General features: G+C 35.7%; 1 protein-coding gene across 3 annotated transcripts in view; it reads right to left on the reverse strand.

The window, feature by feature from the left end:
- Window positions 1-1,053: 1,053 nt before the first annotated feature.
- The window catches only part of CEP57 (centrosomal protein 57), a 39,970-nt gene continuing 20,492 nt past the window's right edge, over window positions 1,054-20,531 (reverse strand). For 2 of the 3 annotated variants that reach the window (XM_081545455.1, XM_081545453.1), the window contains exons 3-11: window positions 14,462-14,641; window positions 13,978-14,099; window positions 11,910-12,026; window positions 11,238-11,315; window positions 9,875-9,982; window positions 9,236-9,313; window positions 4,245-4,483; window positions 3,496-3,640; window positions 1,054-2,210 (exon numbers count right to left, since the gene is read on the reverse strand). In XM_081545455.1, coding sequence (XP_081401581.1) covers window positions 1,983-2,210; window positions 3,496-3,640; window positions 4,245-4,483; window positions 9,236-9,313; window positions 9,875-9,982; window positions 11,238-11,315; window positions 11,910-12,026; window positions 13,978-14,099; window positions 14,462-14,641 — 1,295 coding nt within the window. In that variant the 3' untranslated portion in view covers window positions 1,054-1,982. The remainder of the gene's footprint in view (window positions 2,211-3,495; window positions 3,641-4,244; window positions 4,484-9,235; window positions 9,314-9,874; window positions 9,983-11,237; window positions 11,316-11,909; window positions 12,027-13,977; window positions 14,100-14,461; window positions 14,642-20,531) is intronic. The other variant, XM_081545454.1, reaches the window with a different exon arrangement.

The raw sequence follows: 20,531 nt of genomic DNA on the forward strand, positions 1-20,531 counted from the left end.
AACTTATATGCAGAGTACATCAGTGAAATGCCAAGCTGGATGAAGCACAAGCTGGAATCAAGATTGCTGGGAGAAATAACAACCTCAGATATGCAGATGACACCACCCTTGTAGCAGAAAGTGAAGAGGAACTAAAGGGCCTCTTGATGAAAGTGAGAGAGGAGAGTGAAAAAGATGGCCTAAAGCTCAACATTCAGAAAACAAAGATCATGGCATTTGGTCTCATCACTTTATGGCGAATAGACAGGGAAACAATGGAAACAGTGCCAGATTTTATTTTCTTGGGCTCCAAAATCTGCAACCATGAAATTAAAAGACACTTGCTCCTTGGAAGTAAAGTTATGACCAACCTAGACAGCATACGAAAAAGCACAGACATCACTTTACCAACAAAGGTCCGTCTAGTCAAGGCTATGGTTTTTCCAGTAGTCATGTATGGATGTGAGCTGGACTATAAAGAAAGCTGAGCACTGAAGAATTGATGCTTTTGAACTGTGGTGTTGGAGAAGACTCTTGAGAGCCCCTTGGACTGCAAGGAGATCCAACCAGTCAATCCTAAAGGAAATTAGTCCTGAATATTCACTGGAAGGACTGATGCTGAAGCTGAAACTCCAATACTTTGGCCACCTGATGTGAAGAACTGACTCACTGGAAAAGACCCTGATGCTGGGAAAGATTGAAGGCGGGAGAAGGGGACGACAGAGGATGAGATGGTTGGATGGCATCACCTACTCAATAGACATGAGTTTGAGGAAACTCGGGAGATAGTGAAGGACAGGGAAGCCTGGCGTGCTGCAGTCCATGGGGTCCCAAAGAGTCAGACGTGACTGAGAGAGTGAACAACAAAGAGTGTCTTACATACCATGAGATAGTTCAGTTTTGTGGGACCTGGTTTCTATGTAAGCAGGAAAAAGGCAAATAAATTAGGTATTAAATACCATATATTCTTACTGTTTCTCATAAGAGGTTAATATTCTATTAAAAAATGTATTTTTTTGAGAGATTACAACAAATAAAGCCTTTATTAACAGGCTGCTAAGGAAAATTTCAGTGTTTCCTTAAAAAAGCTGCTTTATTGATTTCAGTGGCAAATTTATAAAGTTAACATGTCTTGAACTATTCAAAACTATCATTCACATTATTAACAATGACAATTACATGTGTACAGTTAATATTGCACTCACACTGTACACAAATTAAATAATCAAGGGATTTTAAGATTAAAAACCATAATGCCTTGAAATGAACAGCATGATTACAAACAGGTATTATCTAAAAATACATGTATATACTTGACAACACCTCCCTTTCTCTCTTCATTCCAAACAATTTGTTTATAGTTTTAAAAATGCTTTTGTGATTTTCACATTTAATTGATTTAAAATGAATGCATCTTTAAAAATTTTAATGGTAAATTAACAGCAATGCAAGTGTATTAAATACTGACCAATGTCTGTAATGTCAAAAAGAAAAAGCAATCCTCTTAAATATGTATAAATATTTAAATACAGAAAACCTCCATCAGTAGTCGAAATGGAGCATATTTAATGGTTGCATTGAAAAGCAAAAGCAGGCGATTCATGCCAGGGAAGATTTAAAAATGAGACTTGTCAAACAAACACTGCCTATGGGATAGCCTCATACTTCGATAATTTAAACCTAATTTTACTTATATAATAGAACTATTAAAAAAATCACACCCACAAGTAAAAAATTGGTAATTTGTTTACAAAGTGCAATATCTCAGTACAGCAAATTCATCTCAAACAAAGAAACAGACTATGTATGGCTTCTTGGCCTCTAAAACTACTCCCTGTTTCCGTTTAGATGTGATATGTGGCACAAGAAGCCTGTGTAATGAAGCTTGGGTCCCTAAATGCCTGCTATTAATTAATTCCAACAGAAGAGTATGAGATCTGGAAAGCCAATATCTGACTGATGAGGTACAGATTATTTGAATAAAATTTATGACCTGGTACCAGTCAGTAATCCCAACACAAACTATTGTTTTGTAATGAATTCTGTATGGACTGCATGTCCTTCAATAATTGAAGATTTTTCCTGCTTTTTTCTCCAGGTCTCGGTTTGGCAAAGTCCTTATTTGTGGTCCCCGTGGTTGTAGAACGGCTGCTGCTGTTTCCTTCGTCATCAAGAGTCTTTTTGGTGGCTTTTAATTCCTTCTTCTGCTTCTCCAACTTTTGTTTCTCCAGCTATACCAAAAACCAAGGCAAGGAAGAAAAAGGAAAAATTAATAACAACAAATGCTTGGAAAAACTGGTATTTTTAACTCTCATACTAACTAAAACACATATATATATATATATGTGTATATATATATATATGTGTGTGTATACATATATGTGTGTATATATATATATATGTGTGTATATATATATTTTTTCTGAGTGGTTTTTTAAAGCCTTCAAAAATCTATTGTACTAGTCATTTAACACACAGTGTATAGTGACATAAAAACATGTAAACAAGAGGAAAAACATCAATTCTGGTGCTATACCAGAAGTTAAGATAATGCTGCCAAATGCAGAACAGGGTATGTAAGAAGCAAGAAGGTTTGGGGGGAAGTTCTCAAGAAGGAGGCAAAAAACTCCCACACAGGTAATGGAAGACAAGAAAGATTTTAAATAAATGAGGATGAGGAAGGCATTCTAGAAACTAGTCTGAGCAGAAAGAAGCATGTTCTGGATCAATGGAATGTAATGGTTATGTATTAATACTATGAAAAGGATTTTTAATTTTATTATCTCTCTTTTAGAATAATTTAACTTCAAATAGGGAGCTTTATTTTTACTTCAGCTGTTGGCTAACACAAATTGCTGCTGGTGTTCAATTAGAAAAAGGTAAATCTAACGTACAGAAAATGGACTTCCCTGGTCGTCCAGTGGTTAAGAATCTGCCTGCCGTACGGGGAACACGGGTTCAATCCCTGGTTCCTGGAAGACTCCACATGTCTCGGGGCAACTAAGCCCGTGTACCACAGCTACTAGAGCCTGCACCCTACAGCCTGCACGCCGTCATTACCGAGCCCACGCACTGCAACTACTGAAGCCCACGGGCCCAGAGCCTGTGCTCCGCAAAAGAGAAGCCACCACAACGAGAAGCCCACGCACCACCACAAAGAGGAGGCCTTGCTCACCACAGTTAGAGAAAGCCCACCAAAAGCAATGAAGACCCAGTGCAGCCAAAAACAGAGAGATAAATCTCATTCATATAAGAACACTAAATATATTAAGTACTTGAAGATGTATTTCAGGTGATAAAATCTACTCAAAGAGACTGCAAGACAGTGTCTTCCTAGCCTGCTTAACACCGATTCTTAATAACTAATGAACTGAATTAATAAGTACAATAAGGAAATATTTCTTATAGCTATCTATGATACAATGTCATCAATTAATATATTTGAAGGAAAGGGTTTTTTGTTCTGTTTTACTCTTGTTTTTTAATCATTAGAAATGAGTAAAGGAAAACAGTTACCTGGGCTTGATATTTTCGAACTTTCGTTATTTGATTTGCTTTTGCCTCCATCCTTCCCACTAATGCCTCCAGTTCACACTCCAGGTTGTCTTTCAGTTCAATAGTTGGTGACTCTTGGATAAGTTTTGCAAGCTGCTGGTGATCACTATATAAAAAACAGAAAGCGGTTTAGTTAGGTTTCCTATGTTACATGGTTAAGTCCACTACATCTCATCTCCCTCACCATGGGATCACTGCTTTGCCCATTAAAAAGTGACTCAATTTTTTTAAAGAGCAAAAATTTCCATATTATTAGTGATAGTACAGAAGTTCAAGAAAGGTACCAGAGGCAAAGGAAAAAGAGTTTAAAGTACTAATTATCTATCTCCTCCACAGAGCATTACATAACGTAGAAAAGCAAAGTCTAGAGAAGGAAGGATTCTTGTCCTTCACTCACTCACTTCCTAACTTATCAGTTAAGTTTAGCTAAATTCAATGTATAACAAGATCCCAAACAAGGAAAACAAAACTTGAATATAAACCTGGGTCTTCAAAACATTTAACAGTAATAGAAAAAGGAGACACTTCGCCCAGAAGAGCTGTTATCTGTTCAAGTCCTAGGAACTTGTTGAGTGGTTGGTAAAATGACTGTGTTCAGTAAATATTTCTTGAAGTACTTTAATATGATAGAATTATTAAAGTCACCAAGAAGTTAAAATGAGGTTTTAGAACTAAATGAAATTAAAAAAAAACAAAACACTGAAACTCACAAGCTCATTTGCCCAAATTCATCTTGTAAAGTCTGTAGGACTTCAGACAGCTCTTCATTAACACTGCTAGAGGAGGGAGGCCTTGCTGACTTCTTGCTCTTCCCATTTCGTGAAGACACTTGTTTTGCCAAAGGAATACTGCTGACTACTCGATCGTTGCACAAGACTTTACTGTGTTGCTTCATTAGATGCAAGACATGCTGAACGTTGGCTACGACCGCATGGCTGGGGCTAGTGGACTGAAGAAAGACGAAGAGAAGTAACTGAAGCCACATCTTCTGGAAAAATGTTTTACCCCCTAACCTGGGTAAAAAGACTCTTTCCTTCCCCACAAAAAACCCTATGATACAAACTTCCGACCTTACAAGTGCATTTCCAGTCTGCCTCTTACTCTGAACCCTACTGTCATGCACGTGGTTTACGTGCCCACCTCTATCAGTTACGGAAGAACATCCCAACTGTCTGTCCCCCTGCTCCCCGTCTCTCAACTCCATAGTGCTATCAGTTGTCCTCCTAAAATATTATTCTGGTCATGTTGTTCTCCTATTGAATACATTCTGATGTTAGGCCCACTGACTCTAAGTGTACAAACACCTCAGCACAGAAATCAAGGCCCTGAGGACCCTAAGCTGCAACTCCTACACGTCAGCCTTATGTCCCACTGTCTCCTACCTGCTCTCTACTCTTTCAATAAACTGTATTTGCACATGCCATTTATGTGCCAATTTTTGTACCATTAAAAAGAAAAAAAACAGTTCAAATATATGACTTATAAAGACTGTCTTAAAACCTCCAGTTAATTAACTGGTCTAGTCTCAGATGACCTATGGCATTTATCTCTATCACAGCATTTATCACAATAGATTGTTAACTGTATTTGCGTGTCTATTTCACCTGTTAAATCGTGTAAGTGCTTCCAGGCGATAGAGACTGTTCCTATATTCATTTCTCTATCCTCTGGTAGGAAGCACTAAGTTCATGTCTGTCATATAAACAACAGGAAAAGCCTGGCAGCCTTCTCAAAACTTTTTTGAATACTAAGCAATTGTCTCAGTGTGCAATTTCAATGTATAAACAGATAGTTGGGCCAACTTGGCTCCATAAGCATCACCTAGACAGACTGTTTAAAATGCAGATTCCTGAGCAGCACTCCCTACTCAATCGGTGCAGGGTCAAGGCTTAGAAATGCACATTTAAAATTTGCCAATTGATTCTGATCAGCCAGGTTTGCAAACCATTCTGCTAAGTTAAACAGATGCTTTGTTTACCCCAGTTTTTATGGTTAGGTAGCAAATCAAATTTAGTAACATATACACAGCTTCCCTGGTAGCTCAGGTGGTAAAGAATCTGCCTGCAATGTAGGAGACCTGGGTTCGATCCCTGGGTTGGGAAGATTCCCTGGAGGAGGGCATGGCTACCCACTCCAGTATTATTGCCAGGAGAATTCCATGGACACTCGAGGAGCCTGGTGGGCTACTGTCGATGGGGTCACAAAGAGTTGGACACGACTGAGTGTATATATATATATATAAAGATGTATATACCACATCCAAGTGGGGTGTATTCTAGGGATGCAAGGATAGTTCAGTATTTGAAAATTAATCAGTGTAATCCAGCATATCAATAAGGTGAGAAAGAAAAACCACATAACCATTATCACTTGATGAAAAAAAGCATGTGAAAAACTCCAATACTCATTAAGGGTATAAACCTTCAACAAGTTTCCTCAAGTTGATGAAGAGCATAGACAAAGAGCCTAAACCTAATATCATACTTATTGGTGAAAGCCTGAATGCTTTCCCCTGAAGACCAGAAAAGGCAAGGATGTCCACTCTCATCATTGTTACTTACAACATGATACAGGAAATCCTAGCCAGTGCAGTAACGCGAGAGAGAAGTAAAAAGGTACATAAATTAGAAAGGAAGAAATAAACTATCCTTATTTACATATGACATGATTTTTCACATAGAAAAGCTTCAGTTCAGTTGCTCAGTCGTGTCCAACTCTTTGCAACCCCATGGATGCAGCATGCCAGGCCTCCCTGCCCATCACCAGCTCCCGGAGTTTACTCAAACTCATGTCCATGGAGTCGGTGATGCCATAGAAAAGCTTAAGTAAATAATAATAATAAAAAAAAATTCCTAGGACTAATAAGTGAATTCAGCAAGGTCACAGAATGTAAGATTAACATACAAAGCCCAAATATAGTACTAATGATCATGTAGAAACTGAAGTTGAAACTCAACACAATTCACAACTGCTCAAAAAAAGTTGAATACAAATCTAACAAAACTGGTATGGCACTAATATGTTGAAAGACCTGATGAAAGAAATCAACGATCTAAATAAACAAGAGATACACCATTCTCACGGCTATCAACAAGGATGTCAATTCTCCCAAACTAACACAGTTCCTATCAAAATTCCAGCAAGACATATTTTTGGTAGAGAAGTTTATTCTAAAATTCACATGGAAAGACAAAGGAACTAGAAGAGCTTAAAGAATTTTGAAATTCTTATTTCTGTTACTTTTCTGATTCTCCTTAAGATAATTTTATGTCTATTGAATTTAGAAATGAAAAAACTGGAACTTGTATTTTGTCTTAAATTTCATTTTTTTCTAGCAATTCACTTTTATTGCATTTTACAAATGTATTAGTTTATGACAATGTATAAATAACTGGCCTTCACACTAGAAAGTTTGGGAAATACTCAAACTGACAGCACATTCTTAGCTATTTGAATAATATTTCACAAAAAGTACAAATTATAACTTCTAAAGACCCCAGGGCACCTGAAACTATCACAACACTGTTATACTGGCTCTGTGGGAGACACCAAGGGTGGGATGATTTCAGAGAATAGCATTGAAACATGTATATTACCATTTGTGAAATAGATCACCAGTCCAAGTTCGATGCAGGAAACAGGGCACGCAAAGCTGGTGCACTGGGACGACCCAAAGGGGTGGGGTGGGGAGTGAGGGGGGTTGGGGACGGGGGGACACATGTGCACCCGGGGCTGAGTCATGTCGATGTATGGCAAAAACCACCACAATACTGTAAAGTAATTAGCCTCCAATTAAAATTTAAAAAGATGAAAAAAGACAAGATGACCTTGGGTTGAAAAACCCTGTCTTTGAACCTGCCCTGTTCAATCTCTGTATTAATGACTTCAATGGGAATTACCAAAGATAAGCAAGTTAAATTTGGGGATTATACAAATACAACAGAAGACTCAACTAGATTTTAATCTAACATGGGTTAGGGTGAATCAATTCCTATAGTACTTCATTTAATTAAAAATTCTGTGTAAAAAAATCAATTCCTCAAATATAGGACCTAGAAAGGCTGATGCTAAGACTAAGTAAAAGACCTGAGTAAAAGTCAACTTTAGTTGATTCTAGAATTAACAAGTGAAAGGGATGCAATTATGGCTTCCTGTAACATGAATTCGATACTAGGCTGAATTTCCAGACCTCCAGAACATGACCCTCTATTCTGTGCTAGTCACCCATTGAGAGGCCTATATTCGATTTAGGAAGGAATGGAGTGATGAAGTGGTTAAGAAACTCAAAAAGCACATCTTATCATGAATCACTGAAGAAAGATTTAGTAACCTAGAAGAAGAAAGTAAGAATAAAAATAAAGCTATCTTCAAAAGTTTTAAAATTTTCATATAGTTAAGGGTTCATCTGGGTCATCCACATCATCATCATCTATGTGGATTCCTGAGAGCAGAAAAAACCCCACTGACTAGAATTTACAGCAACAGATTTCATGTCACTTAAGCATTTCCAAGTAAAGCCGTATAGAAATGTGAAGGAAGGGCTGTCTGAAGTATAATGAGGTTTCATCAGTAGGATGTTTGGACAGAGTCCAGGACCATTATGCTGAATGTTTACATAATGAAATCACTGGACAGGGAACTGTTATTAGGTTCCAAATATAACTGAACATCAGACTGAGACTGGCCCCACACCTAAACAATTCTGATTCAGTAGAACTGTGGCAAGGCTTCGTAATCTGCTTTTTCAAATGCATAGTCAATAATTCTGATACAGCTGGTCATCCTTTGAGAAACTGTTTCCAACCCAACTCAAAGATTCTATGGCAAAGCAGAACCATGGTTAAGAGCAACAGATACAAGAAAAAACGTAGGTCAAAAGGTATCTGCAATCCAAGAAGAGGTTCCATTTAGAGTAAAGGACAGCCAATGGCAGCATTTTTAAAGAATTATTTGTGCCACACACATCTACAAAGGACAAGAGGAAAAGCTAGGAAGTTACTCCTTCCCCATGCTTTCACTGAGAATTTACTGTGGGTTAAAATAAATAAACAAATAAAATTTATTCCTCAAGCCTCTCAAACTCACTATCTAGTTGGGTATTCAAGGTATTGAAACAACCAGCAGCACAAACATTAATGAAAAAAGTGGTATAAACTAACACAATGTTAAGCACTTCTTAGAAATCACCCAGTACTTGCTGATATCTGACATAATTACCATCTCCACATTTTTAAGCACTAAAGGAACTTAAGATTCAAGTCTATGTATGGCTGCTTCTTGGAGAATCAATCCTTAAGTAATAAGCATGTGAGGACAAAGAGGATGTGACTTCTTTTCATTTAAATATCTTCAATCTATACCTAAATACAAATCAACAGGGCTGATATGAAAATTCCAGTGCTACAAATATAGTTTCCTATTTCCTTTCCTATCCATAACCATCCTTTCACCAAACCAGGGTCTCTGCTTTTGTTCATTACTTCCTTCCACATACACTTCAGCTGCTTTAAAGTGTCCCACCGAGGCTTCCCCCTGCACCCCAGTCCTATAAAACTTTCTTCCATCTCTCTCTTACAACCCTAGGATTCCTTGGTAAAAAAGCAGAATAATGTTTTCACCATTTATAGGTATACAGGCAAATGAGTGAATTTAATTCAAAGATCTAAGTCGTACAAAAAAACTCCGAGTTCAACCAACTCACCTTTCCGGCTACGAATGGCATATCACCCAAGCATAATCGATAATGTGGCTGTATAGCAAAATAGTTCCTAGAACCCTTCTGCATGGGAAAGAAAAGAGGAAAGCAATTTTACTCACATGACGATGAGAGCTGGCTAAATAAGACTAGCCTGAAACTTCAGGTAACTGCTGGGCTCCTGCTCGCTGTATCTCTACTGGCATTACGGCCAGTGCTCCTAGTAATACTTGTCAACACACATCTTACCCTAAGCAAAGGCTAAGAAAGAAAAAAATAGTACCTGACGAAACAGCAGTTACAGTCTCAGTAGAGAAATTCTGTGTGTGTGTGTGTCTATATGCATGTACATATGTATACACACACACACAAACTTTTAAGAGCAAAGGGTAATTACTGCAATACTGAATAATAACTAATATTTGTGCAGTGCTACGGGTTCTAAAATGTTTTCATATTCATTATCTCACTGTTAGAGTTAAAATTTAGAAGTAGGTATTACTTATCCCCATTTTCCCAATGAAGAAACTTAGAATGAAACAGATTTACTCATCCAAGATTGAAGGACCACATGGTTTATGAGCACTTTCACATCAACTATGCCAAGCGATAACCCGTATGTACTTAATTGTTCTTTTTTCATACCTTTTCTGGTGGTTTTGACTTCTTTTTTTTAATTCTTTTTGTATTGGGAACACATGAAGTTGCCTTATCTTCATAGATAAGTCTATTTACTTCTAGACCAGTCTGCAACTAGGAAAAATATGAGAGCCTAAAGTTAATACTGAAGAAATAAAAGTTATGATTCAATGCCACGTAAAGGCCTATACAAAACCTACAGCAGTATCATACAGTACAGATTAAAAAACACATCACAGCTGTGTAACTATGTCTTGAGTCAATCTGTGAACATATGTCCAATATTTTAAATCAATACCACTCTCTCACTTTATCTTGAAGTACTGTCCTATAATTTGTCCTTTCACTTAGCCTGGAGTCTTTTAGTTCCTTATTTGAGGTTGGTCCTTAAATTTTACCTAATGAGTTAAAGCCAATATTTCTAACTCAACCACCGTTTCAGTATTTTCTTCTTTTCACACACAGCATGTACAACAGTGCTAGACACAAAGCAGCTGGACAACAGAGTACAATCTTCCTCTTTCAAAAGCTCACACACTTAAAGAAAAAGGAGCTAGAATCTCTGTCCAAAACAACTGGAAGGTATGTCAGAGAATGTAATCAAGCCCTTTTCTCTAGAAGCTTAGTAACTACATTAATTTAATACAGTAGAAATTCCACAAGCAACTACTAAGGATTTCAAAAAGGGCTGCTGTTTTCAACTTTTTCTTAAAAAATATAATTATATACATATGTATATACATACGTATGTGTCTGTGTTGTCTAGAACAGTGGTTTTCAAACCTGCCTATGAAACAAAATTGTCTGAGTTTATGAGAAAAACTCAGATCATCACACTGCCTCCCCTATCCCACCCGGTGACCACTGCATGGGATGAAATTCCAGGGCTAGGAGTGAGCAGAGCTCATTTTCTTCATATGGTGGCTTTAGTGAATCAGTATGGATCACCAACTACTGGGCAGCCCACTACCTTCACTACTGACCTGATGTCTGGAGGCCACCAAAAAAGAGAAGCACTTACAAGACAGGATACTGAATGAGGCTTTCAAACACTTCCAATGGTGACTAATGTGAGAAGTTTTAAACGACTATTAAGTTTTATATAATTATGTGTATAGATTCTGATATTTTTTAGTCTACTGATTAAAAAAAAAGCTGACCAAAAGCCCACAGCTGGAAAAACCCTAAAGAATCGCTCAGCTTTTACTATCTGCCTATAAAAACGTTTAAATTTTTCACATTAAACTAAGTGCAAATTTATATACTGGACCATTCTGAAATATAAATAAAGCAGTGCACATCTACGTCTATTTATACATAAAGAACAGCATGAAATGCGAAGAGCCTGCCTGCTTACACTTCAACTTACCTGGGCTGCCTTAGCTTGCATTCGCTTTCTTTCTTGTTCTTCCTGACGGAGTTTTGCTTCCAATTCTTGCATTTTTTTCTAGTGATAAAAATATTAAAAGTGGTAATAGTGAAAAGAGTTTCAATGTGTATTTGTAAAATTTTAATATAAGCAACATAGGAAAGTGTAAAATTTTAGCATGGTAAATATAAGCCTGTGAGTTCACCCTAGTAATGGCTCTGGGCTTGCCAGCGTCTATGACTCTCCCTTAAGATTTAACAGAATTATGAGCGAAATCCATGGCCAAGAACACAGCCTCTGTATGAAGGCCTGTAGGCCACATGGAAGTTGCATCTGGAACCTTACCATCTCAGTGGTATTAAGTACTTCCCAAATGAATCAATTAAAACTAAATACTTCAGAGAACAACTTACAGTCATACAAGCCTTAAGGATGCTAAAAAACATTTCATCTGTCAACATTTTCAAAACGAACTCCTTCCTTAGGTACACTAATACTGTAAAATGTGAACTTTCTCTCCAAATGTACGTTTTTTCCCTAAAAAAAAACTCCTGTATGTTTTTTTGTTGCTATAAAGTCACTTTTTTCCTGTAAAATATCTGGTATTATAAAAGGACCAATTTTACAAAAGAACGAATATCATGCATTGATGAGGAGGAAATTCCCACTGACTTCTGCCAGGGCCTGCATGGTGGTGAGCTTGTTATACTCCTGCTCAAGGAGGTCCAGTTTCTCAAGCTGGTTCTGAACATGTGTCTGATCATGCTGTCGCTCTCTTTCCAGGGAGACCTGGGAAACAATATTAAACACAGAATGATAATCTGACAAAAACTGAAAAAACTCTTATCTTGCTTTCCACAGAACTACTTAGATACTGCAGAGAAATCCTAGGAAAACACTATTAAGATGGAACCACAGGAATATTAAAACAAATACAAGTGAAATCATGTTCTTACCATATACTATTATAACATGTGGTTCTATACAGTGATACTTAATACCCTGACAGTATTCACGTGACATACAGGCTGCACAAAAATAACTAGTCTGATTTTCTTAAAGTTGTAATTAAGGCAATAGTCATGGTTTTGGTATCTACCATTTACACTTCCCCTGAATTCAATGTAAAGCATCCACCAGTTTTTCTTTTCTGAAGTTTACAGTTAAGGATTTGAAGACTGTCACCTATCAGATTTAATGACAGACAGTCACAGGATAAACTAGAATAATTAAACTAGAATAAGAAGTGGAAATATGCTAAATTGAAGTATACATATAAAAAGTCAAAACACTAAGCATTTGAACTTGTAAACAGTGTATCTTCATATACAAGTCTACAGCAATAGGCATCATACTAACAGAAATTTGAATATGACAAAGTAATACAAAGCAATACATTTCTCAGGAATTAAGTGTGAACTACCAATTTCCTCCTACCCACCTTAGTGGATACTGTCCTTAAAAGAATATATTAAGTTAAAAATTGGCACAAATCACATTTTTTTCTGTATTGGAACCATTCTTATTAAATGAATTATTGAAAGTTTACTGAGGAAAATACGGCTTAATTCAAAGACATATTTATGTATAATAGATATATAAGTCAAGACATCTCACTACTGTCTTATAGATGCTTTCTAACCTGTGGACTGAAATATCCTAATAAAGAGAATTACTATATTGCTTACTGTACATAATATTTTGATATTTCCAATCATGTGGCAGATCACCTTCTTCCCCACTTCAACTATCACATAAAAATGTTAGACCCAACTGGAAACAAGAATATAAGATCACAATAAACTCAATGGCATAGTAAAGAGAACTATAATATACTTCACACTAAAGAACTGATGAAGCATTCTCTTAAATACCGTCATGCAATCAGTATTTCTTTTAGGTCTAATATCTCCAACTATAACGGAAGGCTAACTGAGGTGGAAAGCATTCAATTTCTTTCACACTGCAGAGTGTCCAACAAAATGTTTAACTTCCGTATAATAAAATTAAGATGCCAAAAATGTATTCATGATGAATTCAAATTCTAGATTTATAATAGGAAAATGAGGTATGTTTTAAAAAAATATTTGAGACTGATGTTGAAGATGTTCTCTCACAAATGTATAGGTTACTTAAAAATACCTCTGGTATGACAGAGCAAAATATTTTTGCTAAACTAACAACTGTGAAGAGCTTTTCAGAGTATAAAGAACTTTGAAACATGCTACCTGACTTGAGTCTTTTAAATAAAAGGCAAAAAGTAGAAAGGTACATAATATAACTTACTTATGCTTTTTATAATGTACAAAGAAGTTAGCATGACTTGCAAACACAAGTGATAGTATTTTTCCAATATAAGTAAAACTCTACCAAATACAACAACAAGGAAGGAGAACATCAAATCTTCAGACACTATAACTGATCTCAAGTAATTTCAGTCCTGGGCTATTATACTGTTCCAAAGCAGAAGCTATAGAGGATGTGTCAGTGTGTATGAGGGTCATCCAAAAAGCAAACTTTCTTTACAGCTTTGCTGAAAGAAAAAAAACAAACCACTTTTCTCTCAAAGCTTCCACTAGTAGTTTTTCAGAATGATGGGTACTATTACCTTTTAAGATAGAGGGAGAACTGATTATTTGTAACAGCACCATTAGTCCTCACTGAGTAAAAAGATCTTTATATCTACCTAATTTTCTCTATAGCTAACTTTTCTTGAGAATGACTCTGTGAAGTAACAAACCTGTTTCTCTAATACAGATGTCCTCTCCATTTCTGCATGCTTTATCATGTTCCGCATGTATTCCAATTGTTTTTCTAAAAGATTACATTTATTTTCTGCAGCTAACAACTGAGATGTCAGTTCTAAAAAGAAAAACAGAAATTAGCTCACTCACAGAACAGTTTGTGTTAACCATTCTGGTTAACATGAATCTACAATATATATAATAAACATTTTCCAATACCTCTAGACGTGTTTTCAGAGGACCTAAGTCATTCACTTTCTGTGTTAGTCTAATCTGCCTTGCATTCAGACAATAATTCTAATGCAGGACATCAGCACTTGTTCCTCAAAATCCACTCAAATATAATGAAACTTTGTAGTGCTAGAAGACACTAAGCACTAGAAAACAATAATGTGGAATTTCTTTTAGAGTAATTTTTTAAAGAGTAATTTTATAATACTTATTTTGATAGTGTTTTATTTCCCTCATAATTAAACAAACCTTGATTGTGCTTTGATTCCTCATTCTTTGAATTCTCCCTTTCTTGTATCTGTTCATCCAATACTTTCTTATATTCAATTGTTTCTTTAGACAAAGTTTTCACACTTTCTTCTGCTTGAATCCTTTCAAGTTCTAAACGTCGAATTTTATCTTGAAGATTCTTCAGAGCAGAAAATATAGCTGTCAAATACAAACATGGATACTATAAGATAATATCCATGGAAAAGTTTACTGAAAAAGAATAAATTCATCTAAATAAAAAATAAAACTGATGGAGGATCACTCTTTGGGAATTAATTATGATCACATGATAATTGTTTTAAAAAATCTATTTAAACACATCTTGTGAATCTCTGAAATGAGCCAGGTATTCAAGTAAAAAGTACACTGCCATAGTAAAAACATTTCATGGATTTTATAAATGGTAAAAATATTTAGCTAATCATACAAAAGCCACAAACTGTGCTAAGGCATATATTAACTATCAATCTTTTGTTTTACTAAGATCACATGCAGAATGCAATTATAGAGTAAAAAGCAGTTAAAGCACAAAAACTGGAGAAGGAAATGGCAAACTACTCCAGTATTCTTGCCTGGAAAATCCCATGGATAGAGCCTGGTGGGCTCCAGTTCATGGGGTTGCAAAGAGTCAGATATGACTGAGCACACACATACAAGCACAAAAAGGACTATTTTTTTGATCTCCAAAAAACCCTAAGCACTGTGCCCCTCAAAAAGCTTCTAATTATAATACATATTCACTGTAGAAGGCAAATGCAACAAAGAGAAGAACTACTACCAAGAGATAATGACTCTCAATTTTGGTCATTACTTAAGAGATTATTTCCCTGTGATCAGTTAGGAATTGAAAAACAAAGTTGTTAGATCAAAGAATATTCATACTTAAAGGTTCCTGAATAGAGCAAAATACCTTAAAAAAAAAAAGGCGGTATCAATTTACACTTTTATCAGAAGTACCTGTCTTTGCCAATACAGACCATTATTAATTACAATGTCACTGCCATTCTGATTAAGAAACCCAGGGTACTCCAGTTATTTTATTTTGCATTTCTATTAAAAATGTAAATATTTTGATATATGAATTTCATATAACTGTAAGTTCCTATATATCATACAGCAGTGTTAACAATATTCAATTATTTTCATTCTTTTCTTGCTTGATAATTAAAGTATTTAAGATTATACAAATTTCCTTCCAACTACTATAATCCATAAGTTTAGTACTTCTCCATGTCAATCTATAGGTACATTTCTAGAACTCCATCTTTATACATACTTGTCTGTGAACTTTCTATTTCACTAATGTCTATTTCTGTACAGCTCCATACTTCCTATTTTTATAGCTCTACAATCTGTTATTAGTTGATATGGTGAGGCTATCCTTTATATGAGTGAACCTTTCAATTAACAAGAAAAAACGCAGTTCTCACACATTATTCTTCAAGTGATATTCACAAAATTAGAGTTTCCACTGAGGAACACTGCACAGCTCTATTCAGGTCTTCAAGTATTCTTTTAGCAGAGCACGCAGAACAAGCCTAGGCTGATATACCACAGGGGACTTTTCTACCACAGCCTCCTTCCCAGACCAGGGAGCTAAGCTATTCCAGTTCCTTTTCTCCAATTAGACTTCCAAAGTCAATCACTTATCTGGGCCTAAAGTTTTTGTCTCCAGTTGCTACCTGGATTTAAAATCCCAACTTCTCCCCTACTGTTTCCTAATACCTAAGGCTTTTGTATGATACCAAGACTCCTAATAGCGTCTCTGAGGCTTCCAGCCTTAAAATCATTGTATTTCTGGCACCTAGGTATTTCCCTTTCTTGCTTTAAAGCTGGGTTTTACTTACTTCTTTTGTTATACAAAACTGCTATTTGTCTATGACACTATTCTGTCTGACAGTAATGCCTCCATCATCCTTTTATTTGCTATGTTCCTTACTTGTCTCCGCCAACTTTTCACTTTTAATCTGTGTCATTTTGTTTGAGCATAAATTGAGTTTTGTTTTTTAAAACAGTCACACTTGTCATCATATGTGATAAAGGTCACCCTATTTTTTCACTGTATTTTATTTTTTCTAATTTACTTTCCTTGGCTTTCTCATTACTATATTTTACTATAAGTATAGCGAACTGTTTGTCTTCTTCACCTCTTTTCCTGGTAACTTCTTCTTACATCAACATGGCTACAACTATAACTGATGTGTTCGTTTAGTATCCTCTCACAAACCTGGCCACAGCTGACTGACCCACAAGGGCACTCAAACGAAGGCCAGACAACGGCTCTCTTCTTGGGATTTCTGGACTCTGGTCCAAAAAGTTGAAGTCAACTTAAAACTCGAGTATTAGTAGCCATGTTTCCCGATATGTGGAAAAAGCGAGTCTGTGGCTAGAGAGAATGAAGCTAGCTAGAAGAATTAAAAAAAAAAAAAAAAAGATGGAGAGAAACGCTTGGCCATGTCTGAGTACCTGGTTTCCAATATTCTCAAAGCCCATCTGTATATCTGCCATTCTTTTCTTGGTTGTTCAATCCTTCCTTGCATATTTGTAAACCAAAAAGATTCCTCTTTGCCAAAGCTAATTTCATACTGGGAATTTCTTACAACTAAGTTTTTATTGGCTGCTCTTTTCATTCTAAGTTTTTATTAAATAAATCTAGTACTGTAAAGACAAAAAACAACTTTATTCTACCAATGACTTATATTTAAAAATATATAAAAACCTAAGTTCATATGTACACACATGCCTGAAAACATTTTCAATGTCAAAAATGAAATTTTACACAAAAAGAGTTCATGTAAGAAATATGACAAACTTTTATTCCATCCACTTATTTTCCAGTTTTTTAACTGGGATTTTTTGATCCAGATGACTAAATAATTTACATTATACCTTCAGTTTAATAAGAGTTAAAAGGAAAACATTCCAGGTGACCAAATGATTGGTCTTGTGTTTCTTTTCTCTTAGAAAAGTATGTGAGTGAACTCTTGTACCATTGTATCATTTATGTTCAGATAACTACATTACTGAGAAAGACCCTGAGTGAAAAATATTTTATGTAGAAATGAATAATGAAAAATTCAGAGATTTTTAACTTCATATATTTACTGGGAAAGGTATACAGTGGGAAATACATTTCTAGAACAAGAAGTATATTCAAATACTGAAAGATGGAAAAGAGTGACATATTGAAATATAATGTCATACATATTTGCTTTATTTTCACAAACAGACCTTTCACAGCAGACACTAGATTTGAATTTTTTATCCTATTCACTGACAGTAATCTTGAACAAACATCTGAAATATTAAATACATTTTGGATAGTTGAGTATGAGAGAAAACTGGAAAACTTAGCATTAAAGACAGATATTGAGTTTTCTTTAAACTTTACTTAATCATCTCTGAAATGTGAACTCCATATTGGAAAGAGAGAACCTATTATTCATAATTGAAACTCCAATGCTACATACTGTGTATGGTACATAGGTGGTATGCAGATAATGTTCAATAAACATATCTAGGAAAGTCTCCATGATAAACTTAAAATATCAATTAGAAAACAAATGCCAGCAACCTCTTGAATTCTTTACCTAAAAAATTAAGCCTCGTACTAGTAATTTATAATTCATTCCATTTGCCTAAGACAGTCAGTGATTCCCTTCCTTTGCTGCATTTTCTCCTATAATTTGGTGAGCTTCAAAAAATCTGAATGCCCAGAACATAACCCATAAAAACAAAAAATATCAAAGAACATTTGGAATGAAAGCCATGGATCCAAGAAGATCCTCAGATGATTCTAACATGCACAAGTTTGAAAACTCTCTAGTAACATCTAGGAGCACTAAAACAGCAAAGCCTTTCTCCTCTTTACAATCCCAGTTTGTCACTCATTCATAACTTGGGGTGCATTAAGCCTACCCGATCTCAGCATCACCTCACCACCAACAAAGTGGGGTCTATTTGTTATCTAGAATATTTCTTTCTATCACTAATATATCAGCACGTTTGCTATAGATTAACTACGGTGAGGGGGAGACCCAAATCACTGGTACGTATTTTTCAATTTCCCTAGTATTTTTCTGTCTTGGTATCTCTCCACCCCTTTGGCTATTTCCACTTTTTAGTTCACCATTTAAACAGTGCTATTCTCCAGTACCCTTTTCCCTCTCTACTCTCTTTCCAGAGAAATCCTTCCATACACATGGCTTCATTCACTACTGTATACCTGTTCATGTCTGAGCTCATCAGTGCAGAGTTCTCTCTTATACTTCACTTTTGTTTTCCTTTGCTTACTATTTACCTCCACTTAACTCACAGGCATCTCAAATTGGTAATAGTCAAAATTAAATTATCTTTCTTGGAAAGATCCTAGTTTTCCTATAATCTTTCATCCACAACAGAAATCTGGGATTCAAAGATTTCTCCTTCTTCTCTGCCCACATCAAAAATATGGATAAATCTCCCAGTCTCCTATTCTCTAGCCCAACAGGCATTGCTTCAGTTTAATTTCTGACCAAAATTTCAGTCCAACAAACATTTACAGAGCACTCTGTAAGATAAAGGAGAAAATTACAAGTCCTTGCTTTCAAGGAGCTACTATCTAATTTCTGGAAAGAGAAGCTATCATCTACTCTTCCAACATCTGGTGAAAAATATTTACATAAACAAACACTACTCTGCATGTACTCAGCATCTTTATTATGCTGGTTCTCAAAGCACGGCACATGGCCCCATGGTACATGGCCCCATGGTCGGGGGTGCTTATACCAGGTCTGTGAAATCACTGTATTTGTGAGATCTGTGAGATCACTAGTATTTCCATTATACTATTAATACTGAGATTTTAATATTTACTCTTTTCACTGTGTTGATATTTGTAAAGATGATGCAAAAGCAGTGCTGGGTAAATTGCTAATTTTAGCACACATCAAGGCCCTGGCACTGTAGTTTTGACACTGTACTCTTCACCCCTCCCAGTAACAAAAACAGTCGTGTGTTTGTTGCCCTTGATAAAGCAGTAAAAATCAAATCTCAAACACTGAGTACACATCCACTTAATATTGTATAAAATACATAACACATCTGTAAAGTACATAACAAAGGCCAATTGTGTTGATGTACAAATGTTTGACTTTTGAACTGAACAAAAACAATTTCCTTCAAGGAAACACCAATTTTATTTTGAAAGCATTTTTGTTAGACCAAGACTATTCAGATGTAAGGAATTCAGTAGTCATTCCTAGAATCTAATGAGCTTGTCCTGAATTTCTGGAATGACCTGGGCCTTCAAAGATCTGACAATAATTGCTGTCAGTGATAAAATTCAAGTGAAAATTAAAATCCTAAAAAATTAAAAGTTATCTGTTCTGAGAGTTATAGTTTCCCAATATCAAGATTTTCTTTTACTGAGATCAGTGATATTAGCAAATTAATTTTTTGATATTGTATAATGAAATATCAAATTTTGAAAGTGTGGATAAGTCAATACAATTAAAAAAATCATGCATGGCTAAAGAGCAATGCAACGTTCAAAACAAAACCAATGGATTTCAGTGGAAAAGCACTAAAAAAAAAAAAGTTTACAGGCTTGAACATTTAACTTTTAGGAATTCACTTTTGGAATGTTCTCTAGGTTACTAACTGATAAGGTAGTTTTGTATGACTAGGGCACCGCATCCTGCTGTACCAGTCTGCCTAGACTGTATAAACGATGTGTTTTATGGTAAATATCGTGACTGGCCGAGCAGGCACAAAGTGTTTGTGGAACCGACTCCAGGTAAGAGCCCTTGTCTCTGAGCCGAGTTGTGCAGTTTACTGCTGGATGAAGAAGTGTGTTTTGTGTGACCATGAGAAAAAACTTCAGAAGTCTGAATGTGGATTTCTCCAAATGCTACTGTAATAAATAACAGCTGTAATTACAACTGCTTCTGAATCTTAAATTTAATCTGCAACAATGCAGATGGTCCTGAGGTCCCAGAGTATGAAAAACTGTTATCATAATCCATATTGCAACAAAATTTTAAGAAACTATTATTTGTCAAGTTGTGAT

The sequence above is a fragment of the Giraffa tippelskirchi genome, chromosome 11, assembly GCF_054371585.1.
Source record: "Giraffa tippelskirchi isolate mGirTip1 chromosome 11, T2T-mGirTip1v1.2.pri, whole genome shotgun sequence".
Classification (NCBI taxonomy): Eukaryota; Metazoa; Chordata; class Mammalia; order Artiodactyla; family Giraffidae; genus Giraffa; species Giraffa tippelskirchi.